This window comes from Mustela erminea, chromosome 6 (assembly GCF_009829155.1).
Source record: "Mustela erminea isolate mMusErm1 chromosome 6, mMusErm1.Pri, whole genome shotgun sequence".
In the NCBI taxonomy this organism is placed as follows: domain Eukaryota; kingdom Metazoa; phylum Chordata; class Mammalia; order Carnivora; family Mustelidae; genus Mustela; species Mustela erminea.
The window spans coordinates 121,393,942-121,415,312 of NC_045619.1; the positions used below are offsets into that span (position 1 = coordinate 121,393,942).

The following is a 21,371-nucleotide window of genomic DNA, read 5'->3' on the forward strand; positions in this document are numbered from 1 at the left end:
TAAGCAATAGGATGTTCTTCATGACAAAAATTCTCCCCAAGTTTGGATTTATATTAAAGAAGTTTCTTCTTGCAATGACACTGTACCAGTACTCATTAGTTTATTTGATGACTATGTAATGAATGCATGTATGCACTGGGGAATATTCTGGAGCTTGGGATACATCAATGAACATACCACACAGAGATTCCTGAGTGTGAGGTTATGTTCAGTGACCACAAATTCTTTATTTTTTTTTCTTTTTAAGATTTATTTACTTATTTTAGAGAGTCAGAGCACAGGTGGGAGGGACAGGAGAGGGAGAGAAAATCTGAGGGAGACTCCACACTGAGCATGGAGACTGATGTGGGGCTTGATCTCACGACCTTGAGATCATGACCTGAGATGAAACCAAGAGTCCGATGCTTAACCAACTGCACCACCCAGGCAGCCCCACTTCCACTGACAACAAATTCCTAACATATTTACTTCCCAAAGATTAGCCAGATAAACCCATAGTTTCTTGTGAAGGAACCAATTCAGTTACCAAAACTGACAACTGGAAGAGTCTTATTCCAGGTGAAAAATGGTCCTCTTCCCAAGCTCCAGTAGTTCCTATCCAGAAAACCCAAGTAAGCTCATCTCATGGAAGGATGAGTTATGAAGACTCAAGGACTTGGAGAGCTTATCATGTAAGATATAAATACTATTCTCTGCAGAGCCACTTGCATTCAAAATTCCTTTTAAAAATGGACCACTATCATCATCTTTTACATCAAAACAACGTATGGTCTTTTAATTCTGAGTTAACTTCTCTATCAGGGTAAGTTACAACGTAACGTGGGAGAAAAGTCATCTGGAATGGCGACACAAATCAACCACAACAAATCTTTACTCACCACTGGAAACATATTAAAAATATTCTCTCTAATTAGGATTTCGTTTTTGCTTTCCACCTCGTAGCTCATGTTGGTCCCAGCTGGAGTGTTGTTCTGAGAAACAATGAAGTTTTGAGCAGCATCACAACAGGAAGCAAGTTTTGCTCTGCGAAGGGGAAGAATAAAAGCGAACCATGCAATGAGATTAAGAAACCACAAATAGAGGCTACAGTGGAAAATGCAAGAGGATTTTTGCCATATTGGCTTTCAGAAAGAAGAGAAATCATTCACAAAGTTGACATTTGTATCTCTTTCCACTCTAAGTGGTCCCTAGCAGGACCAAAGAGTGAAGAATGCGAAACATACTTACGCACAGGTAGGGACCCTCTCACTGACAGAAAACATTCATGAACATAATGGTTCCCATGTAAAAATGTCCTCCTAATGATAATGTTGTAACATTAAGGAGAAAAATTATAGGATATACCGTAATTGTTTTATAATAAAGTAGAGTAACTGAATTAAGAACAACGTTACAAACTGTCACCAAAGCAACATGTAGTCATTTACTAGGAGACAAGTCCAATAAAAGAAAAATCATTCAATACAGTGATTTGTTTCTAGCTTTACTGATATAATTCAGGAGCACAAATGATTTGTATTTAAGGTGTTCAACTTCATGTTTTGCAATGTTTATATGTTGTAGAATAATCGCCACCATAATCAACCCAATTGACATATCCAATACCTCACATAATTATCATTGTTTTCTTTTCATTTTTTTGTTTGTTTGTTGTGTTCTGTTTTTGTGGTGAGAACAGTTGATATTTACCTGTTAGCATATTTTGGGTATACACTATAGTATTGCTATCCACAATCATCATGCTGTGACCTAACACAGGGAATTTCTGAGTGAAGCGAAGTTTAAGTTGCCATTCCTTATAGAAAGAACATAATTTAGTACCAAGCTCTGTTTCAAAACTTACATGTTTTGTATGTATTTCACTCAATAATGTTAAGTGAAACATTATTAATAGAACACAGACCCCATTAAGTCCTTCTGGTGATTATCAGGGCTTGCCCCCAACCTCTAGCAGGTCAGTCTAGATCCACTCAGAATTTTTATTTTGTTTACATGATTCTCCAGGGATGCAAAATCCCAGCATCACTTGACAATTATTCCAGACTTTAATCAACCTTCAAGTCAAGAGATGCTTCCATTTGAACAGCTCCACCATCTCTTAAGTTGAATCCATTTCCCTTGTTCATTTTTTCATAGAATCTCTCCATTAAAACACTTCATGTAATTGAAAATGGTAATAATCAAAGGGAACTTGAACCTTTTCAATTTGGAAGTGCTGAGAGAAGTTCCTCTTCTTTCAGATTTTCCTCCTAGGACCAGTTTTTCAATATTTTAGTCATCTTGTTCCTCTTTAAGCTCTTAGGTATTTCTCCATATTATTTAAAAATACCTATCAAGGGGCACCTGGGTGGCTCAGTGGGTTAAAGCCTCTGCCTTCGGCTCAGGTCATGATCTCAGGGTCCTGGGATCGAGCCCCACATCGGGCTCTCTGCTCTGCTTGGTGGGGAGCCTGCTTCCTCCTCTCTCTCTCTGCCTCCCTCTCTGCCTACTTGTGATCTCTCTCTCTGTTGAATAAATAAATAAAATCTTTTAAAAAATACCTATCAAACAGACTCTTAACTACAGAGAACAGATATTTGTTGGAAGGGAGGTGGGTGGGGGAATGGGTTAAATGGGTGATGCGGATTAAAGAGGGAACTCGTGATGAGCACTGGTTGTATGTAACTGGTGAATCACTAAAAAATTCTACTACTGAAACTAATATTACACTATATGTTAACTAACTAGAATTTACATAAAAACTTAAAAAAAGAAAAAAATATTTACCAAAGCTGAATCCAATTATAGCACAAAGGACAGTGAATATTCAGTGAATAGGGCTGACATGCTCGTTGCTGATATCCTAGATTTGAAACTGGTCCGCCCCCATTTATTGGTTTTGGTCCTGAACTTTTGTACAAGTTCCTTTTGAATTTTCTCCTTTTGAAAAGATATAATGCTTTAATCTGTCACAGTCATTTTGAATTATATTCCAGTCTTCAATAATTCCCCAGGTATGGAAAGTCAGGGCTATGATGTTATTTGTACCCTAAAAATCAGTATTTTCAATAATATTTATCAGTTAATTTATATAATTAAAATAATACATTCTTCTTAGTTGTATTCTATCACCTGTTTATTTTCCCTCTTCAGAATTCAGAACCTACCATGTCTTCAAGATAGTTCATGGAGATTAACAAAAGGAAAAATTGAAAATGAAATGGCATGTAGTCAAAAACATGACACTCAAAAACATGTAGTTTTTTATCTTTAAATTTAATCTCCTAACAATTCAATGTGGCATATTTCAAATTCAGAAATCCTTATGTGTTTATCATTTTAAATGTCTCTTATGCAATATTTCGAGCAAAGGTAATGAAATAAATTCTCATTTACCTTTGATAAGTAGCTCAATTTCTCTAAAGACATTCAGTGGTTAAAAGAACATTGCATCACCAAAAAGCAGATCAAAACAAACAAACAAACAAAAAAACACAAACCAACCACCCAAGCAAAAAAACCTAACTGTTGTGCCCTTGTGATTTTTTTATATTAATAGCTTTTTTCTGAAATTACATTCTTAAGATCGTATTATAACATTTTCAAACCTAAAGGAAAATGCGAAGAATTGGACGAGTACTTGAATAACTTCCAGCTAGATTCTACAATTAACTTTTTACATTTGCCTTATTGTGCAACCATCAGTCCACTTTTGTTGTGGTGGTGGTTACAATTCAAAGTCAATACAGAGATCAGTACGCTTCCATCCTACACACCTCAACATGCCTATCATCATTTTGTGTATATTTTGGGGTAAAATTTACATAAAATAAAATCATAAGCACATTTGAGGAGTTCTGAAAAATCTGCGCACCCTTGTACCCCAATCTCCTATCAATATACAAAATTTTGCCAGCGTTCTAGAGAATTCCCTCATATCCCTTCCCAGGCTGTCTGCAGCCCTCCCCTACTCTTGTGATTAATTTTTATCAAAGATCAAGTTTTGCCTGTTCTAGAATCTATTTAAGCAGAATCGTATAGTACATATGCTTTTGTGTAAGACAACTTTTTCTCAGCATAAATTCTCTAACGATTCATCTATGCTGCTGTGTGTATCAGTAGCTTGTTCTTTTTCACTGCAGGAGGAGTATTCCACTGTATGGCTGTGCCAGAATCTGTTCAGACATGGCCTTTGCACTTAACAACAACAACAACAAAATATCACTATCGGGCGCCTGGGTGACTCAGTGGGTTAAGCCTCTGCCTTCAGCTCAGGTCATGATCTTAGGGTCCTGGGATTGATACCTGCATCAGGCTCTCTGCTCAGCATGCCTCTCTGCCTACCTCTCTGCCTACTTGTGATCTCTCTCTGTGTCAAATAAATAAATAAAATCTTTTAAAAAATCACTATCAAAAATCAATATGAAACACCTTATCACTGATAATAACCTCCCAAGAAAAATATCAGTGATTTTCCAAAATTTCATTTCTGGAGCTTGTATTTACTGATCAATAGGGCTCTTTTTAAAGCTTCACATTCAGTGGCAGAATTATAAATTTATGTTGTCCCTTCGCAGCTCATCCATGTGGTGGACGCCCCTGTAACAGCCAGCGTCCATATGAAGCTGAGCTGCATAATACAAACAGAACAAAATGGAATTTAATCTCTGCTATGCCATTTCCCATCCTCCTAAAGAGTCGCTTCTGATCTTTGGTGACTCTAACGTCAACTACGTATGTTCACAATAATGGCCACACAGCAGTCTTCCCCTTCTTGTATAAAAAGCAGGAAATCATGTAAAAGGAAAAAAAAAAATGGACACTATTAGTATGTGATGGTTAACTTTATGTGTTGATCTGGGCTATGTCAGTGTCACGGGAACTGATAAAATACTATTTCTGGGTCTGTGAGGGTGTGTCCAGAAAACATAAGCATTTGAATTGCTGGACTGAGTAAAGAAGATCATCCTGCCCAGGGCAGGTGGGCCTCATCTAACCTGTTGATGGCCTGAGTAGGAGAAAAGATGGATGAAGGCAAATCGGCTCTGTGCTGGGGCTGGGAAATCCAACTTGTCTCGTCATCAGACGTCAGTGCTCCTAGTTCTTAGACCTTCAGACTCAGATGAGAACATACACCCCCACACCCTCTCTCCCCCAGGTCTTGGGCCTCGTAACTCAGACTGAAACTCACACCATTGGCTTCTCTGATTCTCAGGCCTTCTTCAGGTTTGGACTGGAACAACGCCATCATCTTTTTTGGGTCTCTAGTTTGCAGATGGCAGACAACGGGACTTCTCAGCCTCCATAACTATGTGAGCCAATCTCTCAAAATAAATCTCTTTTGCTATCTCTAGATATATCCTATTGGTTCTGTTTCTGTAGAAAACACCAATATAGATACTGGTACCAAGAAGGTGGTGGGGAGTGGTAATGTAACAAATACCTAAAAATGTATGAATGGCTTAGGAACTGGATAATGGGAAGACTTTCAAGTCTCATGCTAGAAAAGGCTTAGAGTTCCATAAACAGGATTTTAAAGGTAACTCTGTTAAAAGCTCAGGAGGAAAATAAAAGAGCTACATACAAAGCTTGCACCTTCTCAGAGAATGGTTAAGTGATCACAAGCAGAATACTGGCAGATATACAGAAGTTACATAAAGGCCATTCTGATGAGGTCTCAGATGGAAAAGAGGGACATGTTACTATGAAAGGACAATGGAGAAAAGGCAATCCTTGTTATCAAGTGGCAAAGAACTTGGCTTTGAATGGTGTTTAAGCTCTAGCATGTTGTGGAAGGTAGGTGCTGAAACTGGGTATTTAACTGAGGAGATTCCTAAGCAAAATGTTGAAGGTGTGGCTTAGTTCCTCCTGACTGTGTACCATAAAATGCAAAGAGAGAGAGATGACCTGAACATGGAATTAGAGTCAAAAGAGAAACAGGACTTAAAGATCTGGAAAATTCTCAGCCTATCTGCGTTGCAAAAAAAAAGAAAGAAAGAAAGAAAGAAAAGAAAGAAAAAAAAAACCAAGAAAACATGTTTAGGAGAGAACACTAAGAGTGTGGCCAAGCATCTGTTGGATAAGGAGATTAGCCTGGGTGAGAACCACAGACTTAATCAGCCACCCAGCAGGAGAACTACCAGTTTGAACCAAAGAGGAAGGAGACAGCAAGAGAAAAGGAAAGCTGTTGGATGGAGATTTTAAAGGGTGGGGTCACAGAGCTATCTGTCTCCAAACAGATGCTATTTTTCTAGTTGAGGGGAGGATAACCCCAAAAGTGGTTCAGGCAATCAGGGATGTGTCCTTGGTTTCAAGAAGGGAATACTACTTTTTTTTTTTTTTAAAGATTTTATTTATTTATTTGACAGAGAGAGATTACATGTAGGCAGAGAGGCAGGCAGAGAGAGAGAGGAGGAAGCAGGCTCCCCGCCGAGCACAGAGCCCGACGCGGTTCCCGATCCCAGAACTCTGGGATCATGACCCGAGCCGAAGGCAGCGGCCCAACCCACTGAGCCACCCAGGCGCCCCTTGACAGGCCAGTTGGCCTCAGCTCAAAACTGTGGGGGTGGGGTCACTTGGGGACACCCTGTGGTCCCTGCCCACAGAGCCTGGGGGCAGGAGCCCACCCAGTGGGTCTGGAGAGCAGTGCCTCCAGCAGGAGAATTACCTTGAGCCTGAGAGCTCATGAAGTTTATCTTGCTAAGTTTTGTACTTGCTTGGGACCTGCCATTCTCTCCTTTCCTAGTTCTCCCTTTTGGAATGGGAATGTCTATCCTATGCTTTCCTACCAGGGTATTCTGGAAGCACTTGTCTTGTCTGGTTTCACAGGTTCACAGCTGGAGAGGAATTTTGCTTCAGGATGAAATGTACCTCAAGGGTGCCTGGGGGCTCAGTGGATTAAGCCTCTGCCTTTGGCTCAGGTCATGATTTCAGGGTCCTGGGAGTCCCACATCTGGCTCTCTGCTCAGTGGGGAGCCTGATTTCTCCCCCCACCCCACCCTGCCTGCCTCTCTGCTTACTTGTGATCTGTCAAAAAAAATTAAAAAAAAACTTAAAAAAAAAAAGAAAAAAGAAATGTACCTCAACTCACCCATATCTGATTTAGAGGATATATAGATGAGACTTTGGACTTTAGAGTTGATGCTGGAACCAGTAAAGATTTGGGGGGCTGTTGGGATGGAATAGATTCAATCTGCATATGAGAAGGACATAGATTTTGGGGGACTGTGGGCAGAATATTATGGACTAAACCTTTGCACTCTCTCCGAACTCCTGTGTAAACATCATTCCTGCCATGTGGTGGTGTTAAGATATGGGGCCTTTGGGAGGCGATGAGGATTAAATGAGGTCATGAGGGCGGAGCCCTCCTGATGGAACAGTGCCCTTTTATGGGTCCTCGGAGAACCTGCTTTTGCTCTCTGTGCTCTGCCACATAAGGACACAAGAAGAAGGCTCCCAGTGTACAAGCAGGAAGAAGCCCCTCACCAGATCTCAACATGCTGGCACCCTGATCTCAGTCTTCCAGGCTCCAGAACCAGGAGAGGTAAAAGTCTGCTGTTTACTAGCCACCCGGTCTATGGTACTTTGTTAGATCAGCCAAATCTGACTGAGGCACTAGAAAGCATGCTCTTACCAGGGCACCTACATTGTCTGTAATGTGTCGTTCCACATTCTGCAATAGTAAACGTCCCACCAGATCAGCATGCACAAACCACGCACTTGCTAAGTACTTCGTCCCAGAGCATTTTCACAGCCGGATGTCATCTGATTCCCATGACCAACCAGAGACCCAGAAAAGATTCTTCTCCACTTCAGAGATGAGAAAACCAGAGTTAAGAGAGGTTAAGTGACTTGACCAAGGCACCCACATGGTAAATGTCTCCAACTTAGGTCTTTCGACATTCAATTCTCTGCAATTTACACTGGCGTAGTTTATAACTGGAGGGTAGAACTCTCATTACGGCTTCCTCCTTCAGGATGCTTTCCATAATGGCACCGTCAAAATACGGTGCTTCTCACCATGATGCTGGTAGCACCCCAGTGAAAACCCGCCCATTCACAACTCTAAGGTGGCAAGAAATTTACGTATACATGTTTCAAACCCTATCTAAACTGAGTTGCTCAATGCTCTTGTTTTATGTGACATCCAGGGCCTCTAAAGGATCAAAGTCCAAGGATTCCAGCCAATGTGCCTGGTGTCAGAGGGAAAAGAAAGCCCCTGTTTGATGATGATCTCACACTTGCTCTCTTGTACCTTCACCAACTTCCTCCACTCAATCCAGTTTCCAAAAGCAAAGTTTCTCCCCTCCGTACCCAGGAAAGAACAGGGGCTCTTTGTACATCAGGAAGTTCCAGAATTGAAAAGAATTTACATGCTTCCAAAAGTGCTTAGCTCTCAAGAAGCAGGTAGCTCCTGAAATCATCGGGTTTAACATTTTTAGCCTTAGCCTATAAAGAAGGTATTGGAAAATGTGCAAATCGCCTTGGCATCACAGTTGGCCCAGCAGATATGCTTCTGAGAAAGGGATTTCTTTTAAATTGCAGAACTTCCTTTTTCTTTCATAGAGCAGGCACTGAGTGTCTCCTTAGATTTATAATAATAATAATAATAATTAGTAGTAGTAGTAGTAGTAGTAATAGTAGTAGTAGTGGTTTTGTCTTTCTTATTTGTTTTAGGTCTCAGGTCAAAACTCTTCAGTTCTAAGTGGGATGCTTCCTGGATTTCCATGAAATGTTAACGAGAGCCTCAGGATGACCGCGCACCAGACTCTAGCGTCCACCCTGAATACTAATGACCTGACTGCCCCAGCTCAGAGCTCATGGGCAGCTCTTCTGTTTATTGAACTCCCAAAAACTCTTTAATAAGACATGGAACAGGTAAGGTGAGACAGAGGGTACAGACGCTTTCTAAGTATTAATAAAGAGCTACCTTCTTCTACGATCCATTCTCTAAGGTTCTAATGAGAGGTGGAGGAAAAGGAGTTTTAAAACCTAAGTGTCTAAAAAACAAAAACAAAAACCTAAGTGTCTGCCTCACTTCCAGGGAATTATTTGCCATCTGATCTATAATCAGTTGTCAGTCACATTTCTTTTCCATCCCTAAACCCACAAGATGCTTGGGCCAAGCAATAGGTCAACTGCCTCTTTGCCGTTGATGTGCCCTTCTGTTGACCTTTGTTCTGTTCCTACCCTACATCATAGAATTCACTGATTGACCACTAATAACAATATCAAACATTTAGTCTGATATCACTATGTGCTAAGTGTTTCACAGATACTATCTCAGCAAGCCCTACAATAATGCTGCAAGATAGAGTTGATTCGTTTTACAGTTGAGAACAATTCAGGCTTATAAAAGGTAAGTAGGTCACATATCACATATTCATTCATATTTACTTAGGACCTAGGTAGTTATGGAGATGCAGAGTCTACACCCTGGTGAATAAAACAAATACCGCCACTGTCTTAGTGGTATGTATGATCTAGGAAGGAAGAAATGAAAAAAGGCTTACAAGGACACATTTGAGGTTGTAAGGCCTCACCCCAAATAGGCTGCTTTGGTACACTGATTATTTGAGCTGTTTATTTGATACACAGCAAATGCAGGGAGTTTTCTTTGAACTCCCCTTATCTGCCAGAAGGAGCTCACCTGTCATAAATCCTCTGCAGGAGAGTTCCACCAAGGAGAAGAAATGGATCCTTATCACAGGAGAAGAAACTAGAAGTCAACAGCACACTGTGTTGTGACTTTGTTGTAAAGGATCACAACTCCCAACTCCTCTTTCTCGAGCTCTCACTTTTCCTGAAATCATTTACTCTCCCCTAAGAGGCTACCTCCCCCTGATCCTTCCTCATTAGGACAGGATTTGGGCCTGAATTCTAAGTCATCTCAGGGAGATACTCTCTTTTCCTGGGTGTCTCCCATGGGGTCTACATGTTAATCAACTGCTGTTTGTTTTTCTTGTTCATCTTTCTTGTATTATTACATGGGTCTCCGCCAAGAACTCAGAAGGGTAAAGGGAAAAATCCTTTCTCCTTCCTTAAAAATTGCAACAGAGTAAGTGGTAAAGCCAAGATTCAAACCTAGAATGCAAACGCTTATTATAAAGCGCACCTTCAGGCAATGGCCTACAAAGGGCAACGCTCCCAACAAAGGAATTGGGGGACATTCAGTAAATAGAATGTGCTTGTTTGAACCACCATATTTTACTAGCCAGTGATTTTTCTAGAATCTTAAAGTTCATGATTACAAGCACACTGTAATGAAAAAGTAGAGAGCACTATAAGCTCAAAGGGCCTTTTCTATCATGTAGCTGCTGATGTCATATGATGTGACACCCGGCCCAGCCTCCATGCACATTGTCATACCCTATGCCCATACCACACTGGACTCTGTGAGTCTGGGTGTTTGTGTATGGGCCTGTGTGTGCAGCAGTGTGATGTGGAGGCACAGGAAATGTGGGAGAGAAAGAATAATTTAGTATGAGAAGTTCAGAAAAAGCCATTCCTGGTCAGAGACCTTTGAGGAATGAATAAGATTTGTAGATGGTTTTTTTTTTTAATATAAAGATCTATTATTTATTTTAGAGAGAGAGAATGTGTGAGCAGGGGAAAGGGGGGGAGAGAAAGATAGAGAAACAGATTCCCCGCTGAGCACAGAACCCAACAAGGGGTTCAATCTCAGGACTCAGATCATGACCTGAGCTGAAATCAAGGGTCAGACGCTTAACTGACTGAGTCACCCAGGCGCCCCTAAGATTTGTAGGTTTTAGACTAACCTGTGACAACAGTAGTGTGTAGCAGCTTACTAAAATTCAAATGTGATATGAACAATGTAATTACAGGAACAGTGGTTAGAAAAAGAAGGGAGAGATGCACTATACTCCCGATGCTCAAAGCACACTCAGTGTTCTTGGCTCTGTTGTGTAATCTTTGCTTTCCGAGGCACACTGAGAAGCCAGGATCTGGCTGGAGGAAGCAGATCTGCTGATGGAGGAACTGAAATTCACGACAGGTGAGAAACTAACAACGTCCAGATTAGAGAAGGGCTGGTGTGGGGGCTTTAGTAGCTGCCTGTCAATATTCTATGGACTCAGAAGGAATCAGATTTATTTTATGCAAGAGTACAATCCAGAATTAGGACCCATGCACAGAACAATTCAGCACATACTCAACAGGTGCTCATCACATGACAGTCATGAGGATTATAACATACATATCATTAAGTACAAATAGGAATAAAGGAAGGATAGGCCCTACCTTATGGGACCTTACTTACATTAGGAGGGACAGACGCAAAGCATAACTGGTATTTTGGTATCATTTCAATATCATATGGGTTGACACAAGGCAAGGTTTTGGTAAGTGCACAGAGGGAGGGCACCGCGGCTAAGCTGGGGAAGGGGAAGATGGTGTGAAGGTGTTCGCCCAGCGCCCAGCACATGGGGGACACATGGGATGTAACTGTTCAATGGATGAATAAGTCTGTGTTTGTGAGGCTGGACAGCAGGCACAGGAGGCCAGAGTGGAAGGCCAACTGGGGGTTACGGGGGACAATGACTAGAGTTTGATTAATGGGAGATTAAAAAGGCCTCCCTTGAGTAAGTGATTTTAGGGTAAAAAGGGCAAGGGTGGGGTGGGAAAAGATGTGAGATCTACTTAATGGATGAGAGACACATGAAGGTAGCTAGGAGACAAGACAGTGGCTCCACAAGAAATCATGCCAAATTCAATGTCATGAAAATTTTCACCCAAGAATTTTATGGCTTTTGTCTTTAAGTTTATGTCTTTGATCCATTATGTGTTTTTGTATGATGTGAGGAAAGGGGTCCAATTCTTTTTCTATATACAAGGATATTCAGTTTTTTCTCCATCATTTTTTGAACAGATTGTCCTTCCCCCATTGAATGGTCTTGGCACCCTTGTCCCAAATCAATTGGCCATACTTGTGAGGTTTATTTCTGGCTCTCCATTCTACTCTGTTTGTCTATATGGCTTCCCTTTCGCAAGGAACATAGTAAATGTGTTTTATACATTACACACGATCCTCACAATATTCTTTTGAAGTAGAGATTCTTATTTTCATTTTGTAATTGAGGAAACAACCTCAGAAAAATTAATTCCCCTAAGGAATCACAGCTAGTAACTGGGAGGCTAAGAACCGAAACCCATCCAGTTCGAAACACTGGAAAGAAAATCAGTTCCTAGAAAGACATTTTTCTCTAGGAAATTGAACCCAGACAGTTAAAAGCACTGAAACAAAATAAACTGACAACTCTGCAGAGTTGGAAACCATTAAAAAAAAAAAAAAAAAAGACAGTAGCTCCATGACATGGTGCTCATCTAGGTCTTCCTAAACTCTTGATGTGCCCTTGTGGAATTCCTTCATCTCCCAAATATTTGTTAAGAGCATCATGTGTTCCTGGAACCATGCTGGACCCTGGGAACGTGTTGAGGAATAAAAGACACCCTGTCTCTTCCCTTGTCTTATATCGGGTTTGAAGTTTAGAAGAGAGGCAGAAAATGCAAGAAGACTTCCCAGTAAAGCAATAAAGGCGCCTAACAGTTTTCCCACTATGTTCAAGAATAAAAAGCCCACCAACCCCCAGGAATCTGTTTTGTAGAAAGCATCACTGAACCTCTCGGGAAGAAAATCCACAGGAGGCTGTAGGAGCAAAGAACAAGAGAAATATGGTATTCATAAGCTGCTAAATTTCTGAAGAAGAGAAAACTAATTCAGAAAATATTTTTTAATTTTCAGTTTATACATGATGGGTATTGGCAGAGGACAGAAGAAAGGCAAGAGAGAAAGCACAGAATAAAGTCAGAGAGAAATCAAGAAAATTAAATAAGACACACAGGGATGCTCCTGTGATGCAGTCAGTTAAGCATCTGACTCTTGACTTAGGCTCCAATCACAATCTAAGGGTCATGGGATCGAGCCCTACATCAGGCTCCATGATGGGTGGTGAGTCTGTTTAAGATTCTCTCTCTCTCCCTGTGTTTCTGCCCCTACTCCCTCTTGTACCCTCTCACTCTCTCTCTTAAATAAAAATAAAAGAGACACATTAAAGCAAAACAAAGAAGTCTATGTGTCTGTTTTTGTGCAGCGGAACAGAATAGAGAGCCTAGATATAGACCCTCAACTCTGTGGTCAAATAATCTTCAACAAAGCAGGAAAAAATATCCAATGGAAAAAAGCCTCTTCAACAAATGGTGTTGGGATAATTGGACAGCTGTATACAGAAGAATGAAACTCGACCATTCTCTTATAACATATACAAAGTTAAACCCAAAATGGATGAAAGATCCCAATATGAGACAGGAATCCACCAAAATCCTAGAGGAGAGCATAGACAGTAACCTCCTTGACATCAGCCACAGCAACTTCTTTCAAGACACATCTCCAAAGGCAAGGGAAACAAAAATGAAAATGAACTTTTGGGACTTCTTCAGATCAAAAACTTCTGCACAGCAAAGGAAACAATCAACAAAACAAAGAGGCAACCCACAGAATGGGAGAAGATATTCACAAATCCTACAAAGGGCTGGCATCCAAGATCTATAGAGAACTCTTCAAACTCAACACATACAAAACAGATAATCATGTCAAAAAATGGGCAGAAGACATGAACAGACACTTCTCCAAAGATATACAAATGGCTAACAGACACATGAAAAAATGTTCATCATCATTAGCCATCAGGGATATTCAAATCAAAACCACACTGAGATAGAACCTTACACCAGTTAGAATGGCAAAATTGACAAGGCAAGAAACAACAAAGTTTGGAGAGGTTGTAGAGAAAAGGGAACCTTCCTACACTGTTGGTGGGAATGCAAGTTGGTACAGCCCTTTCAGAAAACAGTGTGGAGGTTCTTCAAAAGGTTAAAAATAGAGCTACCCTATGACCTAGCAATTGTACTACTGGGTATTTACCTTTGAGGTAAATACCCAGTAGTACTAAAGATTAGTGAAAAGAAGGCCCATATGCACCCCAATGTTCATAGCAGCAATGTCCACAAAGAGCCAGACTGTGGAAAGAGCCAAGATGCCCTTCAACAGATGAATGAATAAAGATGTGGTCCACACTGGGGAGGGTATGTGCTATGGTAAGTGCTGTGAAGTGTGTAAGCCTGACGATCCACAGACCTGTACCCCTGGGGCAAATAATACATTATATATTAATAAAAAAGGAATTAACAAAGGAAAAAAAAAGATGTGGTCCATATACACAATGGAATATTACTCAGCCATCAGAAAGGATGAATACCTAGCTTTTGCATCAACATTGATGGGACTGGAGAGATTATGCTAAGTCAAATAAGTCAAGCAGAGGAAGTTAATTATCAAATGGGTTCACTTATTTGTGAAGCACAAAGAATAGCATGGAAGAAATTAGGAGAAGGAAGGGAAAAATGAAGGAGGGGAAATCAGAGGGGAAACGAACCATGAGAGACTATGGACTCTGGGAAACAAACTGAGGGTTTTAGAGGGGTGGGGGGTTGGGGATGGGTGAGCCCAGTGATGGGTATTAAGGAGGACATGCAATGCTTGGAGCACTGGGTGTTTTTATGCAAACAATGAATCATGAAACACTACATCAGAAACTAATGATGTACTGTATGTTGACAATAATAATTTAAATAATAAATAATATAAATAAATAATAAATACAATAATAATAATAATGATAAAGTGAAACAACAAAGAAAAAAAAACCAGAAAAGCAGAGCTAAGAGACAGTCACACAAACAACTAGGACACAGAGACCCATCAAATATCCAGAGAGAAATGCAATCACATGATCCAGAAATAGTGGCTTATGCAGACAGAACATTCGACAGAAAGGGGCCAGAAAGAAAACCACGACACAGAGGTCCCACTAGAGACATTAAAAGTAAAACATATGAATTTGAGGCTCAGGAATGTTCATGCATGAATCCTAACAGTTAAATCATATGTAGCTCCTATGAGATCCCAAACATTCCTCCAAGCCCTGCAACATAGAAACTTAATCCATTTTCATTATAGCCCTATGAGGGCAACACAATTATCATCACAATTGTTCTCCCCATTTTCCAGATGTGGAAGCTGAGACACAGAGAAGCTAAGTCTTTTGTCTGAGGTCACACAACCAGGACTCAGATCTGAACTGTAGTCAGCATCTGTGGGCTTTTTACCACCGACCTACCCTTCCTCTAGATACTGCCTTACACAACACAAATCAACCATAGCAGAGACACACAGAGGGGAAGAGTCACTGACACAGCCCACTGAGCCACTGTTGTAAGATCTGCAGAGAAACTCTCTGACCGTCGTGGGAAAGTATCTGCATGTTGAGGCATTTTGTAAATTTTTGATTAAATATTCAAACCATGCTCGATCTTCATGCCTACATGCATAAGAGAACAAAATAAAAGAGTAAAACAGTATCCAAATCCTTCCCTTGGGGGACCGGCCCGAATGGATACAGGTTCCAAGGCTGAGGGTTGGCCAACTGCCATTCACAGGGTCAAGGCCAAGGCTGAAAGTTCTTGTCCTGGCATCCAATTTCTTGGGCCAGGAATGAAGACAGAGCTCTTAACAAAAATAAAGAGTTTGACATTGAAGAGAGCAAGTATGAACACCTAGCACCAAGAAGGCAGAGGCAGGAATCAAGTTTAGGGACACCGAGCAGTGCTCAGGGTAAACATATTTATCCATTCATTTAGGTGTACACTTATTCAGCAAATCAAGATATCAAGATCATAGTACTGTTCTCAGTACAGGGTTATATTTAAAACAAAACAAAACCAAACCAAACAAAAAACAAAGAGTGAATGCCAATGGATAGCTTGTGGTGTGACGAGAGAGAGACCATGGCAAACAATTACATTCACACCCTCAGCCCTATGTGCAGTGGGTAGCAGAGGTGAGGGCTGGTTAAGGCTGTGCCAGGCCTGATGCTTACCACTGATGTGGAAGAACCTGGAAGGGTAACCTTTTAGTTCAATGGGAACTTCCTTTTGTGACAACAGGGTGGACCTTTGAGACTGGCATGCTGCCAGCGTGAGGTATAGAGTCCATAATTCGGGGTCTGGGCTCCTTCCTTAAGCCCTAAGGACTATGTAAGCCATAGAAACCTTAGGTGCTGCTCTGAGTGGAATAATCCACTTGCTTGAGTCCTTAATCTTGTATTGATGTTTTGCTGGTTCAATAATAAAGCAAAGTAAAAGCAAGTTTAACAGAGTCCAATTGCATCAATATGTCAACCCAAGGACCTGGGCCAACCCTTGATCTGGAGCATGTAGGAAGGTGCCCAGTCCAAACCTGGGTTGCCAGGGCTCAGCACTCCAGAAAAAGCAGACCTTAAGTTCAACATCAAAAGATGAGCACAAGTCAGCTAGGCAAAGCAAGAGAGAGATGGAGGGGCGAAGAGTGTTTGAGAAACAGCAGATATGGAGTATGAGAGCCTGCAGGAGAGAAAGACAGAGAGAACATGGAATATGCAAAATCCTGAAAGAAATTCCATCTGGCTTGGGAGACAGGGTACTAGGTGGGGAATACTGTAGAACTGTAACATGAAAAGTTTTATAAACAAAGCAAAGTGAACAACTGGCCTTCTGTGGGAAAGGGCAAGCCACCGGAAGCCTTACATAAGGTAGTGACACTAGGACATCAGCATTTTCAGAGTCTTTGAGGAGGACAGATTGAAGGTCTGGGCAAAGGTGTTAGGATCAGGATATGGTGGTGGCCAGTGTTGTAGGTAGCCTCCAAAGATGGCTGCCCTCGGCTTGTCCTTGTGCTATATGGGCATATTGCTCCTCACACCAAGAAGTGGAACCTAAGCTCCTCCCCTTGAATCTGGGATAGCCTTCTGACTATTCTGACCAAGAGAATGCTGCAGACGGCGTTCTGAGACTTCTGAAGTGAGGTCCTTAACAGTCTTGTGGCTCCTGCCTGGGTCTCTTGGAACATCCACTGTCTGAACACTTCCTGAGGGAACCCAGGCATCATGTTGTAAGAAGCTCTAGTCACATGCCAGGGCTCCTCTGAAGGTGTCAGAGAGGGCAGGCCTCGAGGAACTCTTATGAAAACCCATGTCAAGCACCAGCTGTGGGAGCCATCTCAGAAGACTCCAGTGCCAGCTACTTCCGGACAGTGAGCATACACCCTTGATTGATAATTCCCCCCGCAGCTGAGCCCAGTCAGCCCATAGAACCAGGAGACTACCAAGCCATTCTTTCTAGCCATCACAAGTTCTGCAGCAGTTGACAATGCAACAGATAACCAGAGCCCCAGTTAAGAGATAATTAGACAACATTTAAGAGATAATTAGAGGAGCTATATCAGTTAGGGCTCTCCAGAGAAACAGAACCACTAGTCTATCTATCCATGTATCTACCTACGTATGTACATATGTGTGTATCTATCTATCTATCTATCTATCTATCTAAAGAAATTTATTTTAAGGAATTGGCCCACCAGTTGTGGGACTGGCAAGTCTCTAATCTGTAGGGCACGACCAAGACTGGCAATTCAGGAAAGAGTGGGGACTGCAGTCTCGAAGGAGAATCTCTTTTCTGGGAAACCTGTTTTTGCTGTTCAGAACCCAATGAGGTCTGCCCACATGATCGAGAATAATCTCCTTTGCTTGAAGTTAACGGATCAGAGAGGCTAACCACATCCACGAACTACCCTCACAGCAACACCCAGACTAGCCTTTGATTAAATTGCTGCACACGAAAGCCTAGGCAAGCGGACACACAAAAGGAAGCATCTCGGTAACTCAGATCGGAGTGGTGGTGGGGAACAGAGAAAAGCAGATCGGATGTGAAACTGTTGAAGTTGGCTGATTGACTGGAAAGGAGCCAGAAAGGACATGACACTAAGGGTAACACGCAGGTTTCTGACACAGGCTGCTGGGAGTAAGGTGGTGCTTTGCTCTCCCTGACGTGGGGACGACCCCAGCCTTTTCCTAGTGAAGCTGTGACCTTTCACTGTGTTCATTTATCCTCAGGCTCATTAAGGGAAGACGGGATTGCACCACAGCCGTAGAACAGGGAGAATGAATGGAGAACTTAGATCATGAAAGAAGCGGGTTGTGAAGTCTGTGAAAACATGAGAGAACTTCCAGCATCCGGTTGGCTTCCCCGGCCCTACTGGATGGGGGCAAAGCAGTGACCCGACTGACCTTCCCAGGCCTCTGCAAGGGCCCTAGTCACATGATTGGCCCCTGCCTTTTTTAAGTCATCAGGTTTAAAGTAAATTGTGAATTACGTAAGTGTGGAGAACACAAGTTCTAAAAATACGAAATCAATGGTTAAGACGAATATTAAGATTTCTGAATGTATTTTATTTTGCAGGGGAAAAAAGAAGGAAAAAAAAAATCCAGGTCACTGCCCTTATGGTTCCGAGAGTGAGGAGAATGTAAAGAAGTTGTTTAACCCAAACCTTTGTTGACAGAATTTGTACTTCTCCTCAGTCAGAGATGTTGAAGGGGAGAAAAAGGGAGGGTGAGAAACCTTTTTTTACTTTTTTCTGATGCTGTCTGGCAACCCAGTTAAGATCCTGAATGTATAGTCTGAACCCTGTGAAAACCGAGTTTTATCATCCTGACGGGAATCAATCTCACGCGTAAGTGCACTAACGTGCTATTGTCCTGTGAAGGACTTCCTCGGGAGAGCCTCCTCAGTCCCTTCTGCTTACAACGCCTTCTTTCCTGAAGGGTCTCATGATTTCCTAATCTTGTACTTAGGAAGCCCAATTCTAATTGTATGATCCCGTGAAAAGCAATCCATGTGCATCCCACGGGGCTCCTTGCGGGCGCAGGACAGAGAGGGAAGGAGAAGTGAGAGGCCTAAGAGGCCGGCTGGGCTCCTAGTCCTGCAATGAGCCTGACTCAGGTACACATGGGCCCTAAGCGCTCCCGGAAAGCCACGAAAGGCCAATGGGCATCTCAGGCGCCCTTCCAGGACAGCGTTCATGGCTCACGGTGGAATCCAGCCTCTTCTGCTTTCTGGCTTCAGCCCCAAAACTCAGCTGCTGTTTCTGCCTGGCCTCGGGAATTGTGCCCTCATTTTCTTGCTTTTTTGCAGCTTTCCCCCATGTCCTGACTTTTCATCTCTGCCCTCTGGCTTCACCCAACAGATAAGAATTATCTAGTCCCACCCTGAGCTTGTCACTCTTATTCAGTCCCAGGCAGGGGAAGAGGGAGGTTAAATAATTTGGAGGAAGGACGGATGTGTAACTCTGCTCTGCCTGTCCTCAGGCTGATTAATTCTCAGGCAACTCGGAGTCCATTCTTGGTGAGACATCAGAGGGTGTCACCGCACTACCAAAGAGAGGGAGACAAGCCACGGACTGCTCACACAAAGAGTAAGTCCTTTTCTGCTGCAAATAATGCACAGGAAGATTATAACCTAGAAAGTTGAAGCTTAGTATTTTCTGCTCTGTGTGACCTATTTTCCATCATGAAAAGATCAAAGAAGTTTCAAACAGAATAAACTAAATAGGAAATGCTGGTCCTATGGGGACCCAGTCCTGTGGCATAATCCACAAGAAATGCATCACAAGAGCAAAACTGAGGCTTAGAAACATTTACGTGCGTCCGCAGGCCAAGGACTGGAACTGGAACTATTCCGGCTCGACTGCCACTTGCGGACTTGTTACAGGTATTACAAATGGCAAGAGTTTAATTTATTTTTAGCCGGATATTAATTGCAAGCTAGAAAGATACTAAATGGAAGATAATAACTATCATGTATTGAGACTTGAACATCTAACAAACTCTGTATTTTGCATATTGAATAGTCATCAAAACTCACAGAGGAAGGTATTTTCTCCTTCCTTTTCTCCTTTTCTCCTTTTTCTCTTTTTCTCCTTTTCTGAAAAAGAGGCTGGCTGGGAGAAAGGGCTTAGCCTAAGAGTGACAGAGCTGATCTCTCAAAAAACAAATGGGTCTAATGCCTCCTGTCTAAGGTGCCTTTAAGATATTCTAGTGCGGAAGGTGCGCCTTGGTGGCTCAGTCCTTACACGTCTGCCTTAGGCTCAGGGCATGATCCCAGGGTCCTGGGATCGAGCCCCGCAGAAGGCTCGCTGCCCAGCAGGAAGCCTGCTTCCCCCTCTTCCACTCCCGCTGCTTGTGTTCCTTCTCTTGCTGTGCCTGTCAAATAAATAAAATCTTTAAAAAAAAAAAAAGATATTCTAGTGGGAAATCAACCGTTCACAGGGGAGACCAGATTTAAAATAAAATGAAAGGCTATGGGAAACAAACAGGGAAGGTCAATGATAAGATGCATGGAGCCAGCCCGACACTGAGCATGTGTTTCTGAGCTCAGAAACCTGACGACGCTTTCCAACCCCTACCTCCTGTACTGAGCCTTGACCCATTTTTAGAACCATCTAGAAAGCTTCGTGGTTCCTCCTGATGAAAATATTTTCCGATCATTATTTTGCACTTTATAAAATACACGGATGCCAGATTAGCCAGGTCTACAAAGTAATCACATACACACAAAATAGAAACTCCTCCTTGGGATCAGTGCTATGGAGAATGCATTATAGGACTGACAGCAGCAATGACCTCATCAGCTTGTTCAGGGAAGGATCTTGCCAAGGAAGGGATGACCGATGGGGGAATCTGAAAGATGAGTACACATTAACTGAGTGAGGCGGGGGAGGCAGAAGGGATGGTGCTGGAAGGACTCTGGCTGAAGATACGTGTGAGGTAGTAAAAGACTAATGAAAATGGAACAAAATGGGTCAGAAGGAGTATGGTGTGTAGTGTGGTTGGAGGACTGGGTAATGGTCCAGCAACACAGGGCCTTGAGAAAGTTCAGTTTTTGCTCTGAAAGCAATAAAAAAAAATCACCAACACATTCCAAACTGGCTGGGGCAGTGGTGGGTGTGGCAGAAGCCAGTTGTGACCACAGACCCTACTCCCATTTAAAAGACTCCATTGGCTCTTGTGTTGAGAGTGTGCGAGAAGGACACTGGTTGGTGCATGATGACCAGGGTGTAGGTCATGAGAGCAGTACCCTGGAGGGGCAATGATGAAGCCACGGACAGTGCTGCAATGCCTGCCATCGGCCAGAAGGGGCGCCCACGTTCTACAGAGAGATTCCTAAAATACAATCAGGAGTTGAGGATGGATTGGTAGGGGGGTGAGGAGGAAGAAGTTGAGACAACAAATGGAGTGGCAAAGAAATCAAATATGAGAATCTTTCAAGGAACCAGAAATGGTCTGGAATGTCAGAATATTGGTAAGAGCGGAGAGGTCAAACAAAATGGGAATGGAAAATGCCCTCTGGGTTTAGCAGTGTGGGGTTGCTGCTGACCACAGGTGAGATGGGGTACTTAAATAGGTGGGTGGAAGACAGATCGAGTACAGACCACGCTTTTCAGGGTT

General features: G+C 42.3%; 1 protein-coding gene across 3 annotated transcripts in view; it reads right to left on the reverse strand.

Moving 5' to 3' along the window:
• Positions 1-21,371, reverse strand: part of ST8SIA6 (ST8 alpha-N-acetyl-neuraminide alpha-2,8-sialyltransferase 6) — a 145,883-nt gene that overhangs the window by 10,931 nt on the left and 113,581 nt on the right. For all 3 annotated transcript variants that reach the window (XM_032349519.1, XM_032349518.1, XM_032349520.1), the window contains exon 5: positions 879-1,023. In XM_032349519.1, the coding sequence (XP_032205410.1) occupies positions 879-1,023 (145 nt within the window). The remainder of the gene's footprint in view (positions 1-878; positions 1,024-21,371) is intronic.